This window comes from Phacochoerus africanus, chromosome 1 (assembly GCF_016906955.1).
Source record: "Phacochoerus africanus isolate WHEZ1 chromosome 1, ROS_Pafr_v1, whole genome shotgun sequence".
In the NCBI taxonomy this organism is placed as follows: domain Eukaryota; kingdom Metazoa; phylum Chordata; class Mammalia; order Artiodactyla; family Suidae; genus Phacochoerus; species Phacochoerus africanus.
The window spans coordinates 118,137,294-118,163,585 of NC_062544.1; the positions used below are offsets into that span (position 1 = coordinate 118,137,294).

At 37.5% G+C, this 26,292-nt stretch overlaps 1 protein-coding gene across 1 annotated transcript in view; it reads right to left on the reverse strand.

Moving 5' to 3' along the window:
* Positions 1-20,524, reverse strand: part of LOC125125736 (ERC protein 2-like) — a 321,285-nt gene extending 300,761 nt beyond the window's left edge. Inside the window, exon 1 of the mRNA XM_047777166.1 lies at positions 20,347-20,524. Within this exon, the coding sequence (XP_047633122.1) occupies positions 20,347-20,513 (167 nt within the window). The 5' untranslated portion in view covers positions 20,514-20,524. The remainder of the gene's footprint in view (positions 1-20,346) is intronic.
* Positions 20,525-26,292: the final 5,768 nt, after the last annotated feature.

A 26,292-nucleotide genomic window follows, 5' to 3' on the forward strand; every position in this document is an offset into this window, starting at 1 on the left:
AGGTAGAGGGGCTTTGTGTGTATGTTGTATGTATGGGGTGGGGGACACTAAGACTTAAAAACAACCCAGGGCTAGAATGTGGAAGTTTTCATAAGACAGGATAGAGTTGGCTATTTTGCCCAATGTGCAAGGAGAAGACTGCAAGGGATTTTAAACACAGAACTTTGTCTCACTGATTTTATCTGGAGTAGAGGATGAAAAGGTTACCAATAACATAAGCCACAGTTCACTCATCTGCCTATTGCAAATTACTATCCTTTTTATAGCATTGTTGTGGGAACTAGAAAAAAAATTTCACATCAGTGTTTTATACAGAACCTGGCCCATGGAAAGTGATAAATGAATGGCAGCAAAGTTTTCAAAGAAAGGCACCTAGAATTATCTTTCCCCCAAATTGTGTTAAAAACATAGGGTCGTAATCTGAACAAAAATGAATGTTTACAGGTGTTACCCAATCACTTTGCTGCACAGCAGAAATTATCACAACATTGTAAATCAAATGTTCAATAAAACTTTTTTTTAAAATTTGGTCTTTTGAAAGGTCTAATGTGCTTTTAAAACTTAGTTGATTATATGAGAAAAAACCCTGCAAATAACACTTAAAATATAGAAAAGTAGAAGAAAGTTATGTTTTTCATTCTATCCAAAACTTAACTTTAGAGGTCTAAATTAAAAAGTCTATGAAAGATGAAACAATAAATCAAATAAACTGACAAACAACAGCAGAAAAGAAATTCTTCTCTCACCAGCAGCTCTGAGAACTGAGAAGGCAACACAGATCCTTTCTATCAGGTATACAGATGAAGTCATTAAAGCTAAAAAGTTTAAGTCTTCAACGTTTAAAAAAAAAAAAATCCAAGTTCTGTAGGAGGAAGACCTTGTATATTAATGGTATGGTATCTACCCTTTGACCTAACATAATGATGACGAAGAAATGATTCCACAGTATGATTACTGCCTGGACAAGCGCTCCAGTACATTAGTTTGCGTTCTCAGCCTTTGTTATGTGCTGCCAACCCTCCCACTTGTCTGAGACAAGATCAAGGGAGATGTAGATACTGTGCTGCAGAAAAGACCGTCTCTCTACCAGAGAGTTGTTTTGTTTTCCAAAAGGATGATCACCATACATCATTTTTTTAAAAGGCCTTCATTTCATTTCAGCTTTTTTGCTGCTAGGATTCTCTGATCATACTGTGTGGGGCCATGAAAAACTGTCCCAAGAATGATTCCTGGAAGAAGCTGAAAACCCCTCCTGGAAATACATCTTTTCTCTTGGCTGCTTCCCCAGAATTCCCCACCAGGAACTGTCTTAGGCAGGCAGGAGGATGGATAGCCTGAGGTCTTCCCCATCTCTGTCGTCCATGTTCTTGAAAGCAATCCAAAGCTGATGACTGCCTCCAATCTGCAAAGCTGCTGTTGCCTCTATGGAGGCGCACTCACCAGGCCCCTTCAAACTCACTTCAAAAAAAGGAATTCCACATTCCTACTCAAGAGAGGGTGACGACTCAGACCAGCAGCTCAAAAAAGGCTGTGGAAACTGCCAACACAAACAGCTTCTCAACTTCCATTGTAAGAGGTTTTCATCAATGCTTGGAATCCTTTGTATTATAAAAATAACTTTCCACCCCAAAAGAAGCACATTAAAGAGAGGTCCCTATGGTACCAGGGGTTCTTGGGCCAGATCAATTTATCTTAGCACAAAAAGTCTCATTGCAGATTAGGACACAGTGATTGATTCTGGGTTTTGAAATCAGAACAACTGACTTTAAATCCTGGCTCCACTAATAGCTGTGTAATAGTAGCAAAGTAACTTAACTTCTCTGAGCCTTACTGTCCTCATTTCACAAACAAGACTAATAATTTCACAGATGGCACCTACTGTTGTAGAGTTGCTATAGACAAAATGTGAGCTACACCATGAAAAATGTACAGCACCTAGCACCAAATAAGTACTCAACTAAGTCTTTCCTTATTTCTGCTGCTATAACAGCAACAGTTACAACTACAGACTGTTTTGAGCAAAATAACTGAACCACATCTTTATTTTCTTCCTGCTTTCATAGTAGCTAGGTTTTATCTGCTTGATTTTCCTATCTTTCTAGCTCTTGTTAAATCATACAGGCTGCACATTTTTGTGTTTTGTCTGTTGGCTTGTTTTATCAATTATCCTTGCATCTCTCAAACCTGTTCCCTTCTCCTCATCACTAGAGCCACCACCTTATTTCAGTGCTATTATTCCTTCTAGTTTGGTCTACTGCTAACTCTTCCATCACAGAGATGTTACAAAATTAATCCTTCTAGAAGATACTCCTGACTATGCTCTTTCCAGGCTCAAAAAGTTCAAAATCTTTAGCTAAGCACTCAAGGCTATCCCTGTCCAAGCAAACTCCTACTGCTCACTCTTCCCCCTATTCCAGAGCCTAAGCTACAGAACTCTCTTCTGAGCCTTCCTCGTACCTTGCCACCTTTGCTGCCTTTGCTCATGCTCCCCACCTAGTTCTACACCTCATAAAATCTTTCCCCATTTGCTGGTCCAGTACAAATACCATTGTGCTTACAGAAAATTCCCTGACCCCTCCCTCCTCTGAATGCCCACGACATACAGAATTTGCCATGTGGTGCCATGGGTAATGCCTCAACTGTCCAGCTCAAGATTTTTCATTTCAATCTGCTTACTGGACAGGCATATCTAGCTATCCTAAAGCATCTAAAACAGCCTGGACAAAACCTTCCTGTTCTTAGCTACTAACATATTTTCCACACCTGTTCCTACATCCTGTAACAGTTAGGCAGGGGTCTCAATCATGTAGGTAAGTCTCATTGAATCCAGGGAAAGTTAAGATGTTAGGTTTCTCAAGAAGAAGAAAAAAAAAAAAAAAAGACATTTCAGCTGCATATCACAGAGAAGGGTATGGGAAAGCCATCCGAAGTCCAAAGTGACTCAACACAGGGTTGTTTTATGGTCCTGCACAGCAAGGACCAGCTAATCTTCCAACAAGCTGTTGACTTGATTCCCCTCCTATGTGAGCCTCGATGGCTCACATTCCACCCTGCATGCCTTTTCCACTGCTTCTGGTTACTTATAATTTCTACCTCCTCATAACTTCAGATCTTTACAACTCATGTTATTAATTCATTCTATAAATATTTATTAAGTGTCTACTATTTTACAGGCACTGGATGAATACAGGCAGGTCCTTTCCAGATGGAAGTTCTACTCTAGACAGACCTGAACAAGAATTATTAAGACTGTGTTTCGTGTTCTAGTGGGAAGTTACAAGAATTTGTAAGAGACAAACCTAACCTGGGCTAGGCTAACTCCAATTAAAAGCAAACGGAGGAAGTGACATTTAAACTTCCCTTGACCTAGAAAAAATAAAGTTATATCCATACTTCATACCTTACAGTAAGATAAATTCCAGATGGGCTAAAGACTAAATATAGAAGATCAAACCATAAAAAAACAACAAAAGAAATCACAGGACTATTGTTCTTATACTCTTTTGTGTGGAAGAGATTTTTAACTATAATACAAAATTCAGAAGACATGAAAGCAAAGACAATACATTTGACTACACAAAAATATTTTTAGAGAATTCTCTGATGGCCTAAGCAGTTAAGGATCCAGCATTGTTACTGCTGTGGCTCAGGTCACTGCCGTGGTGCAGGTTCGATCCCTGGTGTGGAAATTCCATATGGTACAGGCACAGCACCCCTCGCCAAAAAATAAAAAAATAAAAATAAAAAAACATATATATAGTTTTAGGAGTTCCCGTCGTGGCACAGTGGTTAACGAATCCGACTAGGAACCATGAGGTTGCGGGTTCGGTCCCTGCCCTTGCTCAGTGGGTTAACGATCCAGCGTTGCCGTGAGCTGTGGTGTAGGTTGCAGACGCGGCTCGGATCCCGCGTTGCCGTGGCTCTGGCGTAGGCCGGTGGCTACAGCTCTGATTCAACCCCTAGCCTGGGAACCTCCATATGCCGCGGGAGCAGCCCAAGAAATAGCAACAACAACAACAACAAAAAAGGCAAAAGACAAAAAAAAACTATATATATATATATATATATATATATATATATAGTTTTATATAGACATACATACATACACACACACACACATTTCTGAATAACAAAAACCACCATTGGCCGAAAAAAAAAAAAAAAAAAAAAAAGGCCAAACAGGGGAAGCATTTAAAACTCAAATCAGGGAGTTCCCATCGTGGTGCAGCAGAAATGAATCAGACTAGTATCCATGAGGAAGTGGGTTTGATCCCTGGCCTTGCTCAGTGGGTTAGGGATCCAGCTTTGCCATGAGCTATGGTATAGGCCAAAGATGCAGCTTGGATCCCATACTGCTGTGTCTATGGCGTAAGCCAGCAGGTACAGCTCTGACATGATCCCTAGCCTGTGAAATTCCCTATGCTGCTGATGTGGTCCTGGAAAAAAAAATTCAAATAAAAGGCAAATGGATAATTTTTCTAACACATAAAGAGCTTCTACAAATAAATAAGGAAAATACTGACAAAATAATTTGACAAATATAAACATACTTAAATATGTACAACTTCACATGGAATAAGATAAAAGCAAATGAAAAATACAATTACAGTTTGGGGGTGGGAGAATGCACTGAGGGTGTGGGATGGAAATCCTATAAAATTGGATTGTGATGATCATTTTACAACTATAAATGTAATAAATTCATTGAGTAATAAAAAATAAATAAAACTAACTTTTTAAAATGTAAAAAAAAAAAAAAAGAAAAAAAAAGAAAAATGCAATTAAATGCCATGGTTCACCTTCCAAATTGACAAAGATCAAAAAGCTTACAAACCACACTTCATTGACAGAGTTACTGGGAGAAAAAGGCACTCTTACATACTGCTGATAGGACTGTAAATGGTTTAGTCTCTATAGAAGGCAACTAGCAAAATCTAGCAAAATTAAAAATGTATTGTCCAAGAAATTCCACATCTAGAAATTTATCCTACAGATATGTTCATGTATATATGAAATTAAGACTATTCAAAGTTATTAACTTCAGCAGTCTGTATGAAAGGAAACATCTTGAAGCAACTTAAAAGTCCTTTAGGAGGAGATAGGTTTAATGGAACAGTATGCAGAGGTAAAAAAGGAATAAAAAGCTTTTATACACAGATGTAGGAAAATCCTTAAAGATATTTGTTTGTCTGCTTTTTTAGGGCCACACTTGTGGCATATAGAAGTTCCCAGGCTAGGGGTAGAATCAGAGCTGCAGCTGCTAGCCTACATCACATCCACACCAACATGGGATCTGAGATGTTTCTGTGACCTACACCACAGCTCACAGGAATGCTGGATCCTTAACCCACTGAGTGAGGTCAGACATTAAAGCCACATTCTCATGGACACTAGGTGGGTTATTAACCCACTGAGCCACAATGGGAACTACTCAAAGATATTTTGTTTAAAAAATTGAGGTGGGTTGCAGTTCCCGTCTTGGCTCAGTGGTTAACGAATCCGACTAGGAACCATGAGGTTGCGTGTTCAATCCCTGGCCTTGCTCAGTGGGTTAAGGATCTGGCGTTGCTGTGAGCTGTGATATAGGTCGCAGACATGGCTTGGATCCCAAGTTGCTGTGGCTCTGGTATAGGCTGGCGGCTACAGCTCCAGTTCGACCCCAGCCTGGGAACCTCCATATGCCGCAGGAGCAGCCCAAGAAAATGGCAAAAAGGAAAAAAAAAAAAAAATTGAGGTGGGAGTTTCCACCATGGCTCAACAGAAAATAATCTGACTAGCATCCATGAGGAGGCAAGTTTGATCCCTGGCCTTGCTCAGTGGGATAAGGACCTGCTGTTGCCATGAGTTGTGGTATAGGCTGCAGATACGGCTCAGATTTGGTGTTGCTATGGCTGTGGTGTAGGTGGGCATCTGTAGCTCCAATTCGACCCCTAGCCTGGGAACTTCCATATGCCACAGGTGTGGCCCTAAAAAAAAAAAAAAAAAAGATAACTAACTAAATAAATTGAAGTGCATAACAATTATTACATTATGGCACATGCATAAATATCATACTATAAATCATATCAATACACTTTTATCTCTCTAGATCCTACTTCTGGGGATAGTTTTAGTTATACCACAGTACCAGGAACAGAGCAGACATACAATTACTATTTGATGAAAGTTACTAAGTTAAAGAATAAAGAAAATAAATGGATGAAGGAATATACTTGGATACTTGGCCTGTCCTCTAAACTCAGTATCAGGTCTTTATATATAGCACTACAAAAAGGTTGTGACCAAATCCTGGTTATCTAGTTGTCTGGTTTCAGAAAAACCTAAAATATATCTTTATATAAGACAAATATGTATTGAATAAATTAATTTATACATGTGTTTATATAGATAGATAGATAGATAAATTAGTTTTCAATAAGTATGACATGAATTTTCTAGTTCCCTTGTTCATATCTCTCAGGAATAAAGCATTCAGCATTCAGAAGGATGATGTTGTTTTCAACCTTTCCTTCAAAATCTCCCAATGGCTTAAGGGAAAAAAATAGTCTACAGTCTTTGTTCCAGCAACTGTGTTTTCTACTAGGAAACACAAAACAAAGGAAGCTCCCTTGACAAGATCATCTCCCACTTTTCTCTTGTATGAACTCTTTACTCTCACAGGAAAACCTTCAATACAACCATAACCATGACAACTACAACCATCACCACTTAAGGAACATCTGCTATGTGCCAGACCATGCTCCACACTCAATACGTATCCTGAAAAGTTCATAAAACATGAGCTGTAATACAATTATCTCCATTTTACAGACAAAGGGATAGGCTTAAAGACATGTGGACATATGTACAGCATGCCACAGAAATACTGATGTTGTTTCTTAGGGTGGAATTTATTTAACTTTCTACATGTAATATTCTGTCAATAAATAGCAGGTTGGATAACCTGGATTACCAGCAAAATACTAACATGAAGTAATAACAGATCTAGGACAAATGACATACACAAAATCCAAGAGTAGCGTTTTTTTTATCTGCTCAGGAATCCCTAAAAAGCCCACTGCTTCGCATGTTTAGGTAGTGCAAGAGCACTCACACTCACCAAAGCGATAGGACACCTATGTACCAGTTACCCAGTGAGTGTTTCTCACCAAGACCCACTCATCACAGGCTATCAGAAGATTCTCCAGCTATTCATTATTATAACCAACTCATTCTCTCCACAGTAATTATCTGTGAGCAACATATCATGCTGTCCTTGGAACCATCAAACTGACATATGATTAAATAGCAGAGGGCTCTGAAGTTAAATTTAAAACCACTCTCTTACACTTCAACTCACACATCACATCAAGATCTGTCCAGCCATGGGAATATTCCAGTTGACCAATACCAAAGACCAGTGAGAGGCTATTTCTTACTTCACGTTCCAATCTGAGAAAGGTGGTGATTATATTCTCAAAACTTTAAAAGAGGTTTTACTAGGCCTTGAAGTAAAATTTTGCAAAGCAATTATCTGTATGAAGTTCTGCCCCACCCCACATTAAAATGTCTCAGGAGTTGCTTATAGTCACTGCTACGTCTTCACAATTATGTGTCTTCAACACACTGTTAGAATTACACATTTTCCATTTTCCTTAAAAAATTATTGTAAATCATAAGTTATTGAGCACTCAGTTCTGCATATACCTATAATGATAATACTTATATTAACAATGTTATCGATTATAAAAAAAATGGAAGAAAAAAATCAATGGGCAAGCTTGAGTTAAAACATAAGTCTCACTGTTCTTTGACAGAAAAAGGAGCAAAAAGAGGGTCTTCGAGGGGAAATTTGTTTCCACTTACCAGCCATCTCTACAGTTTCTAGAAATAAAATTTTCCTATAAAAATGATGCTATACAACCCATTTTATTTTTGCAGGCGCCATGAATTAGGAAACACAATTTTTTTTCCAGCCCAAATAAAATAGTTACACCCAAAGCAAAATCAGCCAATTTCTGCCTTCCTATTCTATTCTTTCATATTTTTAATATTATAAGTAATTTTCATATATAGTATTCATTAAATTTAGAATAGAATAAAAAAAGAATCATCAAAATTCCCTACAAAGAAAATCCCCCAAATTCTTTGTTAGATAAATCAACAACAAAGTAGTTTCTTCAGAGAAACATACACAGTGCCCACTCATTTTTAAATAGGTCCTCCCAAAACATAGGCCTTGCAAAAATGTGACATTACACAGTGTGAAAATTCCAAGCACCTTTACCCAATACAGAAGAAAGTCCCAGTCACTAGTTGGATAGGTTTCCCTACAACTCGACCTGGTATTGTGGGTAATGAAGTGATAGAATTCACATTTCATAAGAAAAGCCATATAAAGGAAACAAGATATTATTTTTCTAGAAAGTGATTTATAATAATACTGAGAAACTATTTTTTTTAAATTCCTTCCTTTTCTCAACATTTACAAAAAAGACTAACATATCTTGAGAGATTTACTATTTGCTGATATTCATCCATATGGTAGCACCAACAAAAAGCCAGGAGCAGGGGAGGAATAGAGAAAAGAAAAGATTCTGAAAAAATACAAATATATCCTAACCTCTCCTAACTTAACATCTCTTATTCTGGGGCCAGGACTTAACAGGCTTGTCTGGGATTCGCTCTTGATTTTGCTGTTGGTATTTTATTGTTGTCATTGTTTTAAGTGATTTGCAAACTGGAATGGTTTTACTCCTTTCAAGCAACCTCAAAAACACATTGTACTACAAAATATTCCAACTACAATGCAAATTGTGTTTCCTCAATCTTTCTACTATTCTGGAGAGTACAGATAGAGTGCCAGAACAGCAACTTAAGCAGAAGCTAAAAAGTAAAAATAATACAGAGTTTAAAGACCTAGTTCTACAAATTGGAGCTGGCTCAGCAAAACATTAGCCATGGCAAGTCTCACCAAGGCCAGGTTGGAAAGGTGCAAGAACCAACCCCTGGCTACACCTCAAAGGTTCAAAACCATTTCCAAATATAGAACCCACTTTATGTTTGCAGGAGTTGTAAATCAGGGAAAACAACTTTTTTCCATCCCCAATAAAATATTTGCACCCAAAGCAGAGTCAACTAATTTCTGGCTTTCTACCAGTTCTGCTTGGGCATAAAATTTTTTGACACTTCACCAGAAATGTCAGCATTAGTATAAGGCAGCTTTAAAGAGGGAAATGATTTTCTGACCTGTGGATAACCCCCTTCAACCCTAACAGGAAAAGGAATTTTTAAAAACACCTGAAACCCAGTTTTTCCAGTTATTAGTATAAATGGGACAAACTATTTTTCTTAGTGGCCAAATCCTTCCTTATAGGAAGTAGTGGTCTTTGAATTCAGTGAGAGGAGGGGCCATGCTATATCCCCAACACCTAGCACAGACCTTTTCATGAAGAAGGATTTTAATAAAAGGCCAAGAACGGAGGGGAAGAGTAGGGAAGGACAGAGAGGAACAGAAAAAAAAGCAAAGAGTAAAGGAAGTTGAAGGGAGGGAAGAGAGAACAATGGAAGGAAAGAGGGAAGGAGGGAAGCAGAAAATGAGGTAGGAGATCTTTTCCCTTCTCCTTTTATTTGTATCTTTTTTTCTTTTTTGAGTTTTCAAGCATCCAGCTTGATAGAAAACCAGTTGTATCTTTTCTTAGGGCTTCCTGTCTGAAGGTAGAAACGGTATCTAGTGTAGTCCACTCAGCCTCCAGAAAAAAGCTTACTAGCACATTTCTGTGGAAACCAAGTAAAAGGTGGGAGGAGTGAGACAAAGCTAACGGAAGTTCCTTTTTTCATCAGTCATTTATTCAGCAACATTCAGGAGTATGCCTGCCACCTCCAGTGCGTGTCACAACAGCGCATGGAGCTAGAGACCCATCCAGTGCTAGAGGAGGCTGCTGTCTACTAGGAGATACACTGCACTGATTAACTGTCCTAATTCAAGGAAGGATGTGACACAGGCCAAGGAAAAGAGTTAGATAAAGCTCTGAGGAGATCAAGAGGGAAACTGCTTCTGCCTGAGGCATTCAGGAAAGGCTGAGTGGAGGATGTGATACCTGAGGTGGCCTTGCAGGGCAGGATTTGTGCACACGGGACCAGTTCAGGGTAGAAAAGGTGGAGTGGAAGGGGAGGGAGGGCATGAATCTCAGGATAAAAGAAGAGACTGCCTGCACAGCAGACAGGACAGCATGCCCCCAAAATGCTTCATAGAATATCTTCTACAAACACTGTATTTGGGAAACCACAGATTGAACGCAACTGCACATTTCCCTCCTGCGGGCTTCTGAGAGTCTTTACTAAGCTACTAGAGCAGAAGAAACAGGGGAAAAAAAAAGTTTTTAAGTAAATCAGAAAGAATTGGCTTTTAGGGGAAAACCCCAATGCCTTCACTTACTACCTGTATAAACATGAGCAAAATATTTAACTTTAATGAACTCCAGTTTCCTCTTCTCTAAGATGGAGGGACTGACAGTCTCAATATTATACAGGTGTTATAAGTAGTAATATTACATAAAATGTGATTTTTTTTTTCCAAAATGCCAGGCCAGCATGCAGCGCCCAGCCTAGAACACAGGGGGTGCTCACTCTGTATTTGCGGAGGGAATGGGGCCAAGCATTGACTCTAGTAAAGAGCAAACTGCAAGGGCAGGATGTTTTTCATTATTTCTATGGGCAATAGGACTCTGAGGTCTGGGAGTAGTGACTTCATCTTTTGCTAGAAAAATGAAGGATTTAGAGGGCAGTGTTAAGCTGTGGGGAAACACCACAAAGAGGTTATTTTGGTAGACGTGTTTGAAGTGACCCTATAACAATGAGCTCACACCTACTGCCAGGCACCAGTCATCAGCTTGAGCCTGCTTGCCAGGGAGATGCACAAGGCCCAGTCACCAACAGCCCTTTCATCAGACATATGCAAGGAAGAGCCCAGAAAACTTGTTCCAAAGACAGTTATTTCCTCTCCAAGAGAGGATACTGAGGCACAAACAAGGAAGCAGCTGACCCAGGATCCAAAGCAAATCGGAGGCAAATCAAAGGTTCAAGGAGAGGCCCGAACCTTTTGGTTTTACTGGATTGATTCTCTGGCAGGATTTTGAACTGAATCCCAAATGATACTTTTCCCTTTTTTGGTCAATTGCTGCATACATTTATCTAGATAACCTCATCCCTCATAAGTCACATTCTAATCTCACAAATCATTCCTAGACATGAGCAAATTTCACATAAACCCTCCTCGTGAGTACAATGCAGAGATCTTGCTAAAAAAACCTCTCCAGCTTCTCACTGGTTTGTGTATAAAGAGATTCTTGACAAAAGCGGAGTTTTCTGGAGTGAGATTCTAAACAGTTTTAAAATATGACATTTGCATTTTACCAAACTCAATGTTTAACTTCTGTCCACCTGAATTTAAGGAGGAGAGTCTACACAGAGTTTGAAAAAGAAATGAGGCCATTTTAAAAAGTATTTGGAAGGATGAATTTCCCATGGAGTCCACAGCACATAGAAAAGACCTAAAAGTTATTAAAGTTTTCAAACTTCAGATTGGGAGGTAGGGAGGCGCAGGGTAGACTACAAACTTTTACAGTATGAAAGATCAGACTTTTTAAAAATATATATATGTGATAAATGTATATACATGTATGTGTGCACACACGCAAATACAAGTATCTCAATTGTGAGCTATATAAAGAAAGAACAAAGGCCAGAGAACCTGTACTCAATTCAACTGTTACATTTCATTTTACTTTAACTGGTAAACCTGGAAGTGGTTGGACAAAAAGCATAATTAACTCTGGAAACTTGTCAAAGCTCCAAAACCTTACAGGACTCCATAGGCTTTTCTGTTTTCAGGAGAACAGGGCTGCCCAATTCTTCCTACACTAAAAATATAACTAGAGATTATTTACAACAATTGTACATTTTCTCCACTATGTTCATTTGGGCAAAAGGTTAAAAAATATTGAAATGATCTGAATCTTGTTTTGACCACTATAGTTCTCTCAGTTTTTGCCAAACCAAATCAGCACACTCTTATCCGGAGACCCTCCAAACATTTACAACCTCTCTCAGCCCTAATCCTGCATCCCATCTTCTAAGAGTCTGAGTTCACATTCAGTTGCCACACACACAAACACAAACTACTAAACACTACAGAATACAGTTTCTGGCTCCCAAAGACACAGCAGAATACCTGTGGACAGCATCTGAAGGCCAAGGCAGGGAGCCTAGGTGTGAGAATGAAATGGGTCCCTGGTCTCAAGAGCTCAAATATCAACAGGTGCAGATGAGGGGTAGCAAAGGGAAGGCAAAAGGAGAAAGAAAACAAAAAAGACAGGCAGGTAGAAAAGCGTAAAGCTTCATTAAATGAGCGAATCCAAAACTTGAAAGAAGAGTTACGATGCCATGTGGCCAAGCCCCTCCTCCCCCATCCTCATTATGATATCTGTTTCTTCACACAGGGGCACCAGAATTAACAGTCATTAGGTTTTGGTGAGAGCAGTGTAGTAGAGTTATGCTGTTAATCTCCATTTAGATCTGTTTGGAGAACTATTGAGAATGGGCTTCCTTCAGGGTCATGAAGTTCAAGGCAGTTCCTCTGAGATACCCAGTGTGGTACGTGGGAATATCAAAGAAATAGTTTCAATTTCAAGGACTATGAGCCACACCACTGTGGGGAGGGAAGGGCCCACAGAGGTGTGCGGAGGGGAACAAAATTGCCATGTGAGAAGGTCTCGGTTTGAAATTATTCACTACTGGACTTAAATGATAAGCAATGGACAGAATAAAGAGGTGCAGATCCCAAATACAGAGAAGAAAATAATATCACTTGGCCTTTGAAAGAGCAACTATATTGGCCACTAATTTAAGTCTGGATTGCCCAAATCACACAATGAGCATCTTGCAGTAAACTCACTGATTAAATGATAAAGAAACCACTAGATGTTATTATGTATTACTGTAAAGAGAAGGCTTGCCGACTTAAAGGAGAACCAGTTATTAACTTGGGCCCCCCACCTTAGATGAATCAAACCTAGAATGCATTTGCAAACAAAATGTCCAATTTGCTTCTTAATATTGTGGTGCATACAGTCAACAATGAATCTAGTTTTACATTTGGTTCCATATGCTATGCCCTAGGTAATTAAAGTATGTCTATGGCTAATAAAAATGAAGTTAAAAAGTTTAAAAGCAAAACAATGACAGGAAATAACATGTGTGTACAATATGTTACTAACACTGATAATTTTCAAAAGTGACTTTTAAAAAGAAGTACTATAAATCTTTCAAAACACAGTGATTTATTAAGCGAAAAGTCTGAATGGTTTGCACTATTAAATTCAGCTTTTAAGTTGCTGTGTCACAGGCAAATCTTTTGTTCTCCTAGGTTAAATTTAGCATCCTGCATTTTGTTATTTCCACTGTTCCATGCTTTAGCATCACGTAACCTATTTTCTAAGCTGCTCAGGAGAAACACACTCAAGGAGTTTTCATGACGATTTCTCTCACTGATTTAGTAATCCAGGAACAAAATGTATCAAAAAAAAATCCAACAGTGATTTATTTTCATCTTCTTCTTTGCCTTTTCCCACCTATACAAGCTTCTTATAAAATAAACTTCCCTAGGCATGGGATGAAATGAAAAGGAAAAAAAAGTGGTGGCCAGAGGAAAACCATTTCAGAAATGTGTTTGTTAAACAAGTGAAAGCAATAAACTGAGCTTAGGAGGGAAAGGCAGTTAGAAGAAAAACCGAGAGTACTGACCTGAAAGTCAAGCTGATTGGAGCAAGGGTGAAAGCAGCAGTTTGGAGGATAAGCAGAAAGGAAAGGGGATAGCAAAAGAGAATAAAAGGAAGGAAACGCATTAGTTTTAAACATACAGCCAACAGATGTTATATTAGCAGGTTTTATAACCAAATGAAGGACAATAAAGCAACTTTCATCTGACATTATCCCTGAAAAGCCTGGGCACACATTGTAAGCTGTTACATTAAATATTATATGTAAGAAACCAGTATCTGCTCTTACTCACATAATCACAAGCACTGATATGAACCAGAGGTGTGTGCCAGCAACCCAATGGCACAATTTGCCCTTTTCTGGAGGAACACTTACAGAGAAAGCTCCTATCTGTGTGCGTGTAAAATTGTATTATTTTTTACATAAAGTAAAATGGAAATTACTATGAGCTCATAGTAGGCGCTTATGTCAGAAAGATTTTATTAGGACCAGTAAGTTGGATGACTATATCCTTTGAGATATTTTTCCTTCATCCCTAAAAACCAAAGGACCTGAGCATTTGGCTTGGCTTTCTGTTCAAGACTGCCATTTCAAATGTTCACAGAGTACTGCATGCAGCAATGATCAAACACTGTGAGGACGGCTTCAGGTGAGGTGCTACCTGCTATCAGCCTCCCAAGACAGATTAACTTCCAAAGCTGAGAGTAATTTTTTTTTTCAGTTGTGAAAATGAGGATCAGATTTCATCACTGAAATTATTCAGACCCTTGATAACTAATTTGTAGAAAAATATATAACATGCCCTTCTAATCCATCAAAACAAAAAAGTCTCTAATGCCAAGTAAAAATCAAAACAATCATATCCTCTTCAGGCTACCCCAGAAGTCATAGCGGACATTCATTTTGTTAACCTATAAAATGCCCTTTGCAAAAAAACAAGTGAATTAATAATTTATCAGCTATTTGCTCAGTGGGAATCCACCATTCCATACTATTAAGAAGAAGTTTTAAGTATTTCACACAGAAAGGAAAAGCAAAACCAATACTCAGGAGAAAGCTTAAACAAAAACATTTCAGATGAAATCAGCATTGATTATAAGGATAAAAATCAAGTAGAAAATTCAAGATTACACACCTGGTGAAAGCACTGTCTCTATAATCCCCTGCAGAGTGTTTTGTGATCATAAACACACAATCAAAGATAAAGAGTTAAGTCAGGGTAGTTCTCATTGTGGTGCAGCAGAAATTAATCCCTGACTGGTATCCATGAGGATATGGGTTTGATCCCTGGCCTTGCCCAGTGGGTTGGGGATCTGGCATTGCCATGAGCTGTGATGCAGGTCACAGACTCGACTTGGATCCTGCATTGCTGTGGCTGTGGGTTGGGCCGGCAGCTGCAGCTCCAATTTGACCCCTAGCCTGGGAATTTCCATATGCCCCAGGTGCGGCTCTAAAAAGCAAAAAAAAAAAAAAAAAAAAAGTTAAGTCAGGCCATGATCTTTGCAGGAATTCTGGTGAGGCTGGCCCCAGCTTCTGTTCCAAATCCTTATGGCACAAAGGCATATCAAACTGAGGTCCATGGCCAAGCTTTAGAGAATCATATATTGAAACAGCAAGCAAATATTTAAGATTTAGTTGACTTTTCCAAGGGTTCCTAATCTCCATCAAATTCTCAAAGGTATCTATAATATCCATGACCTTCCCCAAAAGGTTGCTAGGAACCATATGCAATCATCTGCCACTTGTTTTAAAAAATTCCTTGACAAATAATTAACAAACATAAATGGAAATTACTTAGCAAAAAGAGTTCATAACAAAACAGAACTAGTATCAAGTTTCTTCCACATACTAAAAAATTTCTACATCATATTATATTTTTAAACTATAAAGCTTAAGCTTATATTTTGTGAAAAGAGTTCTGAGAGACAGTAAAGAAATTATGTCAGAAAGAAATTATTGAACAAATTCAGAGGAAAAAATAAGAGTCTGTTTCTCAACCTTAGATAAGGCGATTTTAGGCATCTAAAATGATTTCTTATTGTCCAAATGACTGATGTCATTAGACTTGAGCCATATAATTAAACATTATGTTGTTTTCTATATTGATGTTGTATTTTAGGAGTAAAGCCCTGAGGGACTCACTTTACTCTTTATAGAGGGAAGGGATGAGATTGAGGGTTCAATTTGGGCATTCCCTGTCCTCCAGACAAATACTGACAAAGCCTCTAACATAGTTAAGATAATCATATGAAAGGCCACCTGACTCTTTCCTTTCCATGGGTGAGATGCCAGAAATCCAGTGATACCAAGCCTTGATTTACAGACTCTGTTAACCTCTCTCCTTCCCCTAAGGGACTAAAGGATTCATTCTGAAACTTCTAAAAAAACCTAAGAGACCTTGATGGGCACTGACAGAGAAAGATTACATATCTCATTGCCTCTAGTGTTTAATTAGCTACCTGATTGTGCAGCATATGTGATACCTAGCATTAGTGCTGATAATAAGGACTTCAGCCTGATTCGGACCAATTCTCAGGGGTTTCTTCAAGCCCCCCCGCCAACCTTGTGTCAAACTTCCCCAGAGCAGCCTGTGCTACAAGGCAGAAGCTCCCTGCTGAGCTATCAGCATCAAGTGCAAGAGCTTATAGGCAGAACTGCACATGGAGACCACACTGGAGCAATATGCACTTTGAAAAGGAAAATCTTTAATGGCTTATGAAAAACATCATTCACGTGGAATATAAAAGGTAAATGCATTCATGTAAGTGTCATGCATGTGCTACTTAGAATGCATATACTGTGGAAAAAATAAAAAATGGGAAGATCAACGGAATAGAAAGCAAATATGAATTACCCTGTGAGAAAGAAGTAGGCCAGTGTCAGTGTCTTTTACTCCTAACCCTGAAAATTTTGGTGCACATGACTGAAGTTCTGGGAGAATATTTAGGAACATTAGCTGCTTTAAAAAAAAAAAAAAGTCTATTCACTGCGGTAGGTCATCTTACAGACCAAAGACCACAAATTTATTTCAACTTCAATTTCTTGGTTTTATAAATCACAAACTAAATTGCAGACACTCTTTTATAACTCCAAAATGGAGATATACGTCACACTGCTAAGAACTCTTTAGTTCCCAACCTTATGAGAAATAAATTTTGTAGTTTAAGCCAGCAAATGGAGATACTGCCCAATTTAAAAAGGGCTGCCTGACAACTCGAGGAAGATGCTTTGGTCAAAATATACATGTAGCCCAGCAGATAATGGTTCAGAAAGGCAGGCCAAGGCTGAGCTCTCCTTTTCCCAAGAAACTTCCTTTCTTGATCTCCACCCCCACCTCCTGGGTCTGGCCTAGAGCTGGGACTCAGACATTTCCCAGACTATGTTTTGCTGCTGAATGCAAGACACAGGCAGGCAGAGAACTGGGACAGCGTCAAGTCCCACCACACGTTTTATGAATTACAGTGCCTGGGAGGCATCAGTTTTAAGGAGAGGCAAAGGCAGAGATAAAAAAAAAAAATGTGCAGAAAGTACATAAAGATAAATGCCTATAAAATCACTGTTGTTTTTAATGCATTCCATATTGAGGAAATAAAAATGTGAATAATCTTGATGATTTAATAGCAATAGCGTCCAGCTAAGACCTGCTTGTCCAACTAGACAATTATGCTATTTTATGCAAATATTTATAGTAATTTATTCTCATTTTCAATTATAGTTTTGCAGAGTTGGTTCAGTGCAGAAAAAAAAAATGGGCTCTAAATGTGGGGCACATCACTTTCCCTCATGAAAGCTAATAAAGATGAGGCAGATTTCCCGTGGCCCAGCAGCAAAGCCTCTCCACCGGCAACATGACTATTGAGTGCTACTAGACTAACTTCTTCCTTCTGGCCCATTTTTGGATGGGCTTGTTCTCAGCTACTCATCTATCAGCGCTGAGTTCAAATCCCAACTGTGATTCTTATAAATTCCACAACCTTAAGGAAGTTAATCTGCTTGTCAGTTGTTGTGGTTTTTTTGTTGTTGTTTTTTTTCCGCTTTTTAGGGCTGCACCCGCAGCACATGGAGGTTCCCAGGCTAGGGGTCGAATCAGAGCTGCAGCTGCCGGCCTACGCCAGAGCCACAGCAACGCCAATCCAAGCCAAGTCTGCGACCCACACCACAGCTCACAGCAACGCAGGATCCTCAACCAACTGAGCAAGGCCAGGGAGCAAACCCACAACCTCAGGGTTCCTAGTCAGATTCATTTTCGCTGAGCCATGACGGGAACTTTCTTATTTTTTATTTTATTTTATTTTTCTTAAAGGCTGCGTGTGCAGCACATTCAAATCCCCAGGTTAGGGGTCAAATCAGAGTTACAGCTGCCTGCCTATACCACAGCCACAGCAATGCTAGATTAGAGCTACGTCTGTGACCTACACCACAGTTCTTGGCAACGCCGGATCCTTAACCCACTGATCAGGGTCAGGGATCTAACCCACGTCCTCATAGCTACTAGTTAGGTTTGTTTCCACTGATCCACAACAGGAACTCCTGAATGTCACAGTTTTCTCATCTATAAAGATTTTTTTGTGTTGTGGGTAGGATTAAATCGTATACACTCATGCAGGTCAAGTGCTTGGCAGAGTACCTGATACGCTGTGAGCATAAAATATACATAACCTATTATTATGATTATAATTGCTATTAGTAATATTATTGAGGGCATCTTCTCTATGGCTCACTTCTCAGAGCAGTAGATTAGGAGTTCAGAAATCTACATTACCGTTTGGTATCTTTCCGACCAAGCTCAACTTTTCAAGGTCTCAATTTTCTCAGCAATAAGGAAGACATGATCATAACTTTCCTGTGATCCTTGTTATTTAAAAACAATTTTGGTCCTAAGATATAGTTCTAAAATACACATTTAAAATTAATAGTACTTTTAAAAACCAATAGACTGGCAGAATATTTTCACACATTAAATTAAAATTAAGGCCTTGAGGACTTTAATTTGTTTACTTATCTCAGAAAAAAAAAATCTTCATTTAATTTATAAAATCAGTCACACTGAATAAAAATCGGATTACCATCAAACTAATTCTAAGATTTTTTTTTTTTTTGGTCTTTTTAGGGCTACACCCTTGGCATATGGAAGTTCCCAGGCTAGGTGTCTAATTGGAGCTGTAGCCACTGGCCTATGCCACAGCCACAGCAATACCAGATCCAAGCTGCATCTGCAACCTATACCACAGCTCACGGCAACGCCAGATCCTTAGCCCACTACGCAAGGCCAGGGATCAGACCTGCGTCTTCAGGGATGCTAGTCAGATTCATTTCCAGTGAGCCATGACAGGAACTCCAGTTCCAAGATTTTTAAACAAAATATAAATTGCTTTGGAATTTGTATATATTAAGTACTCCACTTGAAAATATTGAAATTTTATCGAGAATTAACCTATTCATTTAATCCAGAGACACATAATGTTGAGAATTTATTTGTTTTAGCATTCAACTGTTCATAGTGATATAACTACTCTACCTTATACCAGTACAATGTACCTGCAAAATGTGATACAATTTAATAGGTTGCTAGAGATCTACTTCTAAAGAAGACTCAAAGTCACATAGCTAGAATAAAGCAGAGGTAAAATCTGAATCCAGGTATTTCTATTCTTAAAGCTCCTGATCTTTCTATAAGACCATGGAGACCATATGTCTTGAAGTCCTTTAGGGCCTCACAAGTGTCTTGATCAGAACTGGCAAACATTCACTGATTTATTCAAAATCTGCTGATCTTTTCCATATGGACTGAATCTGGGAAAGACAAATTCTGCCTTATTGCTGAACCAATGAGAAATCCTCAGAAGAAATGGAGTTACGTAAGATTATTCAGAATTCCTTCTTTTTATGAAATATAGGAAAAAGCATTTAGATAGAAAGCTTACTTTTAGAGTCCATACACTACATAATACAATATGGATATGATTTATCTGAAAATCTTATTACTCTGGAACCCTGCTATAACCGTCCTTGTTTTTACAGAGAATTCGATATCAGCTCCACCCACCTTAGACCCTACTGAAATATATTTATTTACCAAATGCCATAAGGTCCTCTTAAAAGATAAATCCCAAGATGAATTTGCTGTGGTGTGCTAAAAGACATCCAAAGGATATGAAATCCTTTCCCTTTCTCCTGTTTTGAATGAATTCCCAACTATATTATTTCATATTCTTTACTTGAAACAAAGCTAAACCACAAATATTTGTTTTTAATGGGAAAAAAACTGAAGTTTCAGGTAGTCAAAGCCTCAACATCTTACACACTTTGCTGGCATAAATCTACATCACGCATATCACTCAAGAAAGATGACCATTATTTTCTCAAACACTGAAGAAGTATATAAGTGCTCAAAACATAAGCCAATTGACTTTGGAGTAGTCCACAGAAACACATCATCATCCCTAGCAGGCCATATTCCTCATACACAACTTGTTTCCACCTTGAAATATGAATACACATTCCAAATCTACCTCGACCTGAGATAGGCAACTAAGCAATCAATGTTCACTTGCAATTGACAATTCACAACAGGACTATAAAATTTACCTCTCAAGTTCTGCAATTTTCTTGTCCTTGTCATTCTTTTCATTCTCCACCTCCTTGAGGATCTCCAGCAACCGGTCAACTTCTGCTTGGGCCTTGCCACATTCATCACGGTAATAAGATGCCTCTTTATCAAGCTGTTTTATTCGGTCTGCAAACTCTGGGTTCATCCTGGAGTCATCTTCAATATTATGAGCCTTCAACATTATATTTTTAAAGAATGCAGTTAAGATAACAATTTAAAACAATAGGTAGTGCAGTAAGCAATGGCCCGGAAATTAACTTTGGAGAAAAAAAATGGTAACTATCAAGAATTATGGGTATACTGTCAGTTAAAAGGCCAAATGGAAAAATCATACATTTCAGCTACCTTAAAACAATCTTTATTTTTAAGTGGAGTGTCTTTTACTGTTGATGTTTTGTTTCATTAAATGATGCTACTTTATGTTTTTCTCTCCACAAGAAAGGGGGGATAGGTGATGGTAGAGACAGTGATATCTTTATTCCTAGACTTCTGGCAATCAGAACTAAGACAATTCAACTCCTCACAGTTAAGGAAGTGATTCATCCCAACAGCTTCTTTTTCCTGAGATAAAACAATATTAATTTATTCCTCCAAGAACCATCAAGGATGTATATAAAGCCAGGTAATATATAAGAGACTAGTTGACTTAACAAACACTTCATTCCACTGAGAAATTTCAGCAGAAGATGTAGAATGAAAGCAAGCCTTGAAAATTTAGAAGGGTTTTCTAGCTAACAGTCATACCCATAAATTCTTACTATTTTGATTACATTAACCTGAACCAGGAGGAGGATGAGCTAGTTCATGAACAAGCACACAGACAAGAATCTGCAAACACATGCATGAGGTCTGGGGTGGGGTGGGGTGTGTAGCTTTATACACGAGAACAGACACAGGCAACAACACAGCAACAACACTGCAGAATAATTTGCAGCCAAAGTATTTGTGTTTTTGTGTGTGACTGTGTGTTATTGCTTTTTTTTTTCCCAAAATAAACTTTTGGCTGAAATATTCCCAGACAGATGGAAATAACACTGCACTGCAATGTTTTGCCTACCCCTTGTTTCCCATTATTCCTAATTGACTTCTTCAAAGAGCAGGCAGGGAAAAAACAAGTAGTTTAACAACAGTGCACATTCAACATAGAAAAGTCAGAGAAGTCATATATGCATGTATCTCTAAAATCCATGTGTGAAATAATAAAATGTTAACATCTTATTAGGACTTAAGTTGTCCTGCTGTCTTGCTATGTATAGAGGATGTCCACTGTGTTTTTATACACTTTAAAAAAAAATTTGGGGGGGAAAAAACAAGGCAAGCAAGCTACAACTACTGTGGGATCAAATGAATCATGCATGGTTAGAAAATTAACACTAGTACTACTGTTAGAAGGTGAACAGTCTTTGCAATGATTTAGAAAAAATTCAAAAATTAGTATAAATAAAAATAAATTTCTTATTTATGACAAAATAATCATTTTTAGGATATTTTTGCATGTAACATATTATTTAAGCATGAGGATAAATAGAGAATAATTTGCTTTCACATTCTTTAATCTAAGATTTCCTTATTCAAGAAATAAATTCAACTACGTAAAAGAAGTTGGAGAAAATATATCAGTTCAACACAGTATCAGGCACCCTTTCATCAATGTTTATCAGAAAACATTTATTTTTATTTATTTAGTATTGTACACTGAGTTTCATGGTAACAGAATAGAATTAGTGAGTTTTTAAGTATAATTAAAATAATCTGAAAGAGAATCCTGAACTAATATGCCTTTAGGAGTTTATTTATGTAATAATTCTATTTTAAATTGAAGTAAGGAATATTAAAACGTGTTAATCTCCCACTAAGAATGTGTATCTTCTATTTTGAAAGATAATACTTCATATAACTACTTCTATCTCTGATAAAAATAAGCAACTCTTTACTTTTATAACAGAAAAGATGAAGGGGAATAGAAGTGTATGTATGTGTAGCTGAGTCACTTTGCTATACAGCAGAAATTATTACAACTTTGTAAATCAACTATACTTCAAGAAAAATTTTAAAAAGTGATAAAGGGAACACCTAACACACTGACACAGTTTTTAGATTTCTAAGAAAGAAAATAAAAATTTCATGTTCATTCTCCTCTACTGTTATACTGTATTACCATTACTTTCTGGTAGCTAAAAACCTTGTAATGGCAATTTTCTCAAACTACCCAACCAGTGACATTAAGGTCTTTAAAAAATAATTAATGAACTGAGTAATGACCAGCTAGAAACACTCAAAATAAATGAAGAAAATGTTTTGATAGCTTATTCTAATGAGTTAAAAATCTGTGGTTTATTTTGGTTGTTTTTATTCTTAAGGTTATTAATATCATGATTTTTAATAAATGGGTACAGGATTACTAGTTGTAAAACCTAGATTCTAAGTCTGCCCCATGTCTTCTGACTATGGGAAAATGAATAAACCTAAGAACAGCAAAAACAACAAAATGACAACATAGAGAAGATACTCTTCATTTGTGTTTTTACTGTGATTATTATTTTATAAAATGAATCACATCAGTGGAGCTTGTTATACATCTAAGTTAGTAAGCTTATTTAATTTCCAACTGACAAAATACTACATAGGCCTTAGGGAAGCCTCCATGCTAGGTTTACAGAGAAAGCAGTCTGCTGGTGATAGGTAGGTGAACGCATTCTTACTTTAGCTCTTTGAAGAGAAGAAGATAAACCAAGGCAAGTTTTCAGCATGGAGTGAAATTAGATGAGTTGGTAGTCTTCTAAACCTAGCAAGTGAGTTTGGTTAAGCGACTCATGTGATATTTAGAGAAAGCCTAGGAAAAAACAATGCTGAATTGAGATTACTGTTGACTTCATGTGATGCTATAGTTAGATCGTGTTATTTTAGTAAGGATCATAGCCAAGTTTACAACTGACCTGGTATCCATTAGATAATTTGTGGATGCTAATGATTCTTCCTTTTAAATGGGAGAGATAACCTCAAGAATACCTCTGAGTTAAATATATCAATTTATCTCCATAACAATAGCTACTGATTTCTGGGGAAAAGAATTTATGTCAAAGCACCTTCACTACTGGTGCCAGAATTCTTGAAAGGTGATTAAATAAAAGTGTAAATAGATACCATTTAAAACTTAAGTCAACAGAAAGCTGTAAGAAAGAGTTATATAGAGATGGAAGTGTAACAGCTGCTTCTGGGTCATCAGTAGAGTCCATGTAAAGATCCAAGAGAAAAGAGTTTCACATGACTGAAGGCTGGTGGCTCCCCACTCCAGCCAAGTAGTGGAGGCAAAAGCCTCCACTGAATTTAACCAGCTCTATTCAGCATGAATCACAACTTTTCAGAGGATGGGCTGAAAGTGTACATCAAGAGTGTGTTATACTGTGATCTATAGACACAGGGGAAAGACTAAAGAAATACAGGAGGATATCGAGCCAAAGCCAATATTTCCTTCAAAGTTATAAGGCCAGCGCCTACTCTAAAAATGGAGTGAAGGAAACACTTTATTCACATTTAGGCAATACTCTTGCCTTTTCAAATTACAACATGGGTTCTTTAACCTGGACTGGCAGCTCCTGATGGGAATCAAAGCAGACAACAGATTTGGGCCGAATGTACTTTAGGCACTGCAATAACATAATATATACATTTGAATGAATCATTATCTGAACAAATTCCTACCCTGTCATTCTGACCCATTCAAGGTTTATACTGAAAATGCACAATAAGAACTTTCCCTCATGAATCTATTGGTCTGAAATTACCTCCTCTTAAAGGTCAGGGAGCAATTAATTGCCCATTCCATTCAAACAAGGCACATCAACTTCATCCACTAGTTGGGACTCTAGCTCTTGAAAATTGCAGACTGGTGTGGATTTTCTTTTAATGGTTTCAGAACTTATTTATTATAAATTATTATATCTAAGCACATTATCACTTTCAAAGGCATACACCAGTCATTAAAACCAAAGGAATATTGATGAGCCTTTTTTTCTTAGAGATTTAATTCTTCTGATTAGGTCAGCTTAAAAGCAAATCCAGGTATCTGGTTCTGCTTCAAAATATTTCTGCTAACTTTTAGGGTAATTCTCAAGCATCTTATAGAAACAAAGAAAACTGAGAAAAGAATATTTCAAAAATGTATGTATTAAATAATAGATAAATTTTGAGGGTCCTCCAATTATGTTTCTTGCATTTCCATATGCTAGGAAATTTCCCCACAAATGGGAATAATCAAAACAAAGTTTGAAGCCTCACAGATGTGGGCAAGCTAAGCATTTTGATATGAACTGGTTTCGAAAGCTTGAATCAAGCACAAAAGAGAAATCTGGTCATGACTTAGGACAAGGAGTACATAACAATATCTAGTGATTATTTTTAAAAAAGAATTTAGAACTATTTCAGGAAATAAGGCAAAACTTCAGATTAACACTCTATCTAAATCAAAGTTAAGAGCAAAATGTGGCTAAAATCATACCAGCAGTTGTTAGTATGAACACGACAAATTACAAGTTTATTCACACTCCTCTTGTGAAGGTTAGCCACTGCTTATTTTCAATAAAATGTTAGCTCATCATCCCAAGTACCTAGAAAGGAAAGTATTTACTTTGGTCCAAAACCTGCTGTAAAACTAGGCAGGGAATATTCAATTGTAATGTTAAATAACATTCTCTCTTTGAAATGGGCCCTAGCAATTTTAATAAAAAATTATTTCTCTCAAAATAAACAAATGATTAGTCATACCCATAAAGTGCATGCAGAACACTAACTAATGAATCGGAAGACTTATGGTTTTAGTAATAATTTGCTGATTTATGCAGTGTAAAAACATGATACTCCATTGCAGCACTCTGGGGGTTCAGTGTCTGTTAACAGCATTTTAGAAGTCTTTTACTGTCTCATCTTTTTTTTTTTTTCCCCTTCTAGGGCCGCTTTCCGCGGCATATGGAGGTTCCCAGGCTAGGGGTCTAATCGGAGCTGTAGACCCTGGCCTACGCCACAGCTACAGGAACGCGGGATCCAAGCCACGTCTGCAACCTACACCACAGCTCATGGCAACACCAGATCCTCAACCCACTGAACAAGCCAGGGATCGAACCCACAACCTCATGGTTCCTAGTCAGATTCGTTACCCACTGTGCCACTACAGGAACTCCTCTTTTATCATCTTAACAGCAAAATAGGGTATATAAACTATTCCAAACATTATATTTGATTTCAATCTTCTATGAGATGTTCCACTCTTTATATAATTCTCAGTTATGAACAAATATTACTTTTTAAAATAAAGTTTTTAGGTTGATTATAGAAACCTAACATATTATAAAATTTAAATTTTATTTTAAATCCAATTAATACCAAAGATAAGAGCTGAGTCTAAATAACACATCTGGAAACTAATAATGAGGTACCTTAAGTCTTATATTAATTCATACTAAAAGAAATTATACTTTCACAATTCTAGCTAACTGCATCTAGAATACTCACAATTTGCATATGATAATATACAACTATTCCAAAAAGAAATTTTTGTCATAACTGAAACAAATGTGATATTTATAATAAATATAAAAAAATGTTCAAAATAATATTTCTTAAGTTCCACATATGCAAAACAAAAAGAATCAACTGTATGCTTAACACTTTTTAAGGCCCTTCAAACAAACATGTAATTATTAATGTAATACCTTTCAATTATGGAGTCTTCCTAAAATTAGTAATTTAAAAAACTAAGTAATTATCTGGATTGTCTGATACAAAACATATGACTTCAAATATTAAGTGTTATTTCGAATATAACCTGAGTTCCTTAGACACTGAAAGTCTGGATTAAGTGTAAAGTGTGTTTGTGTGTGCGTGTGTGTGTGTGTGCGCGTGGGCATGTGTGTTTGGATTAGCTATGT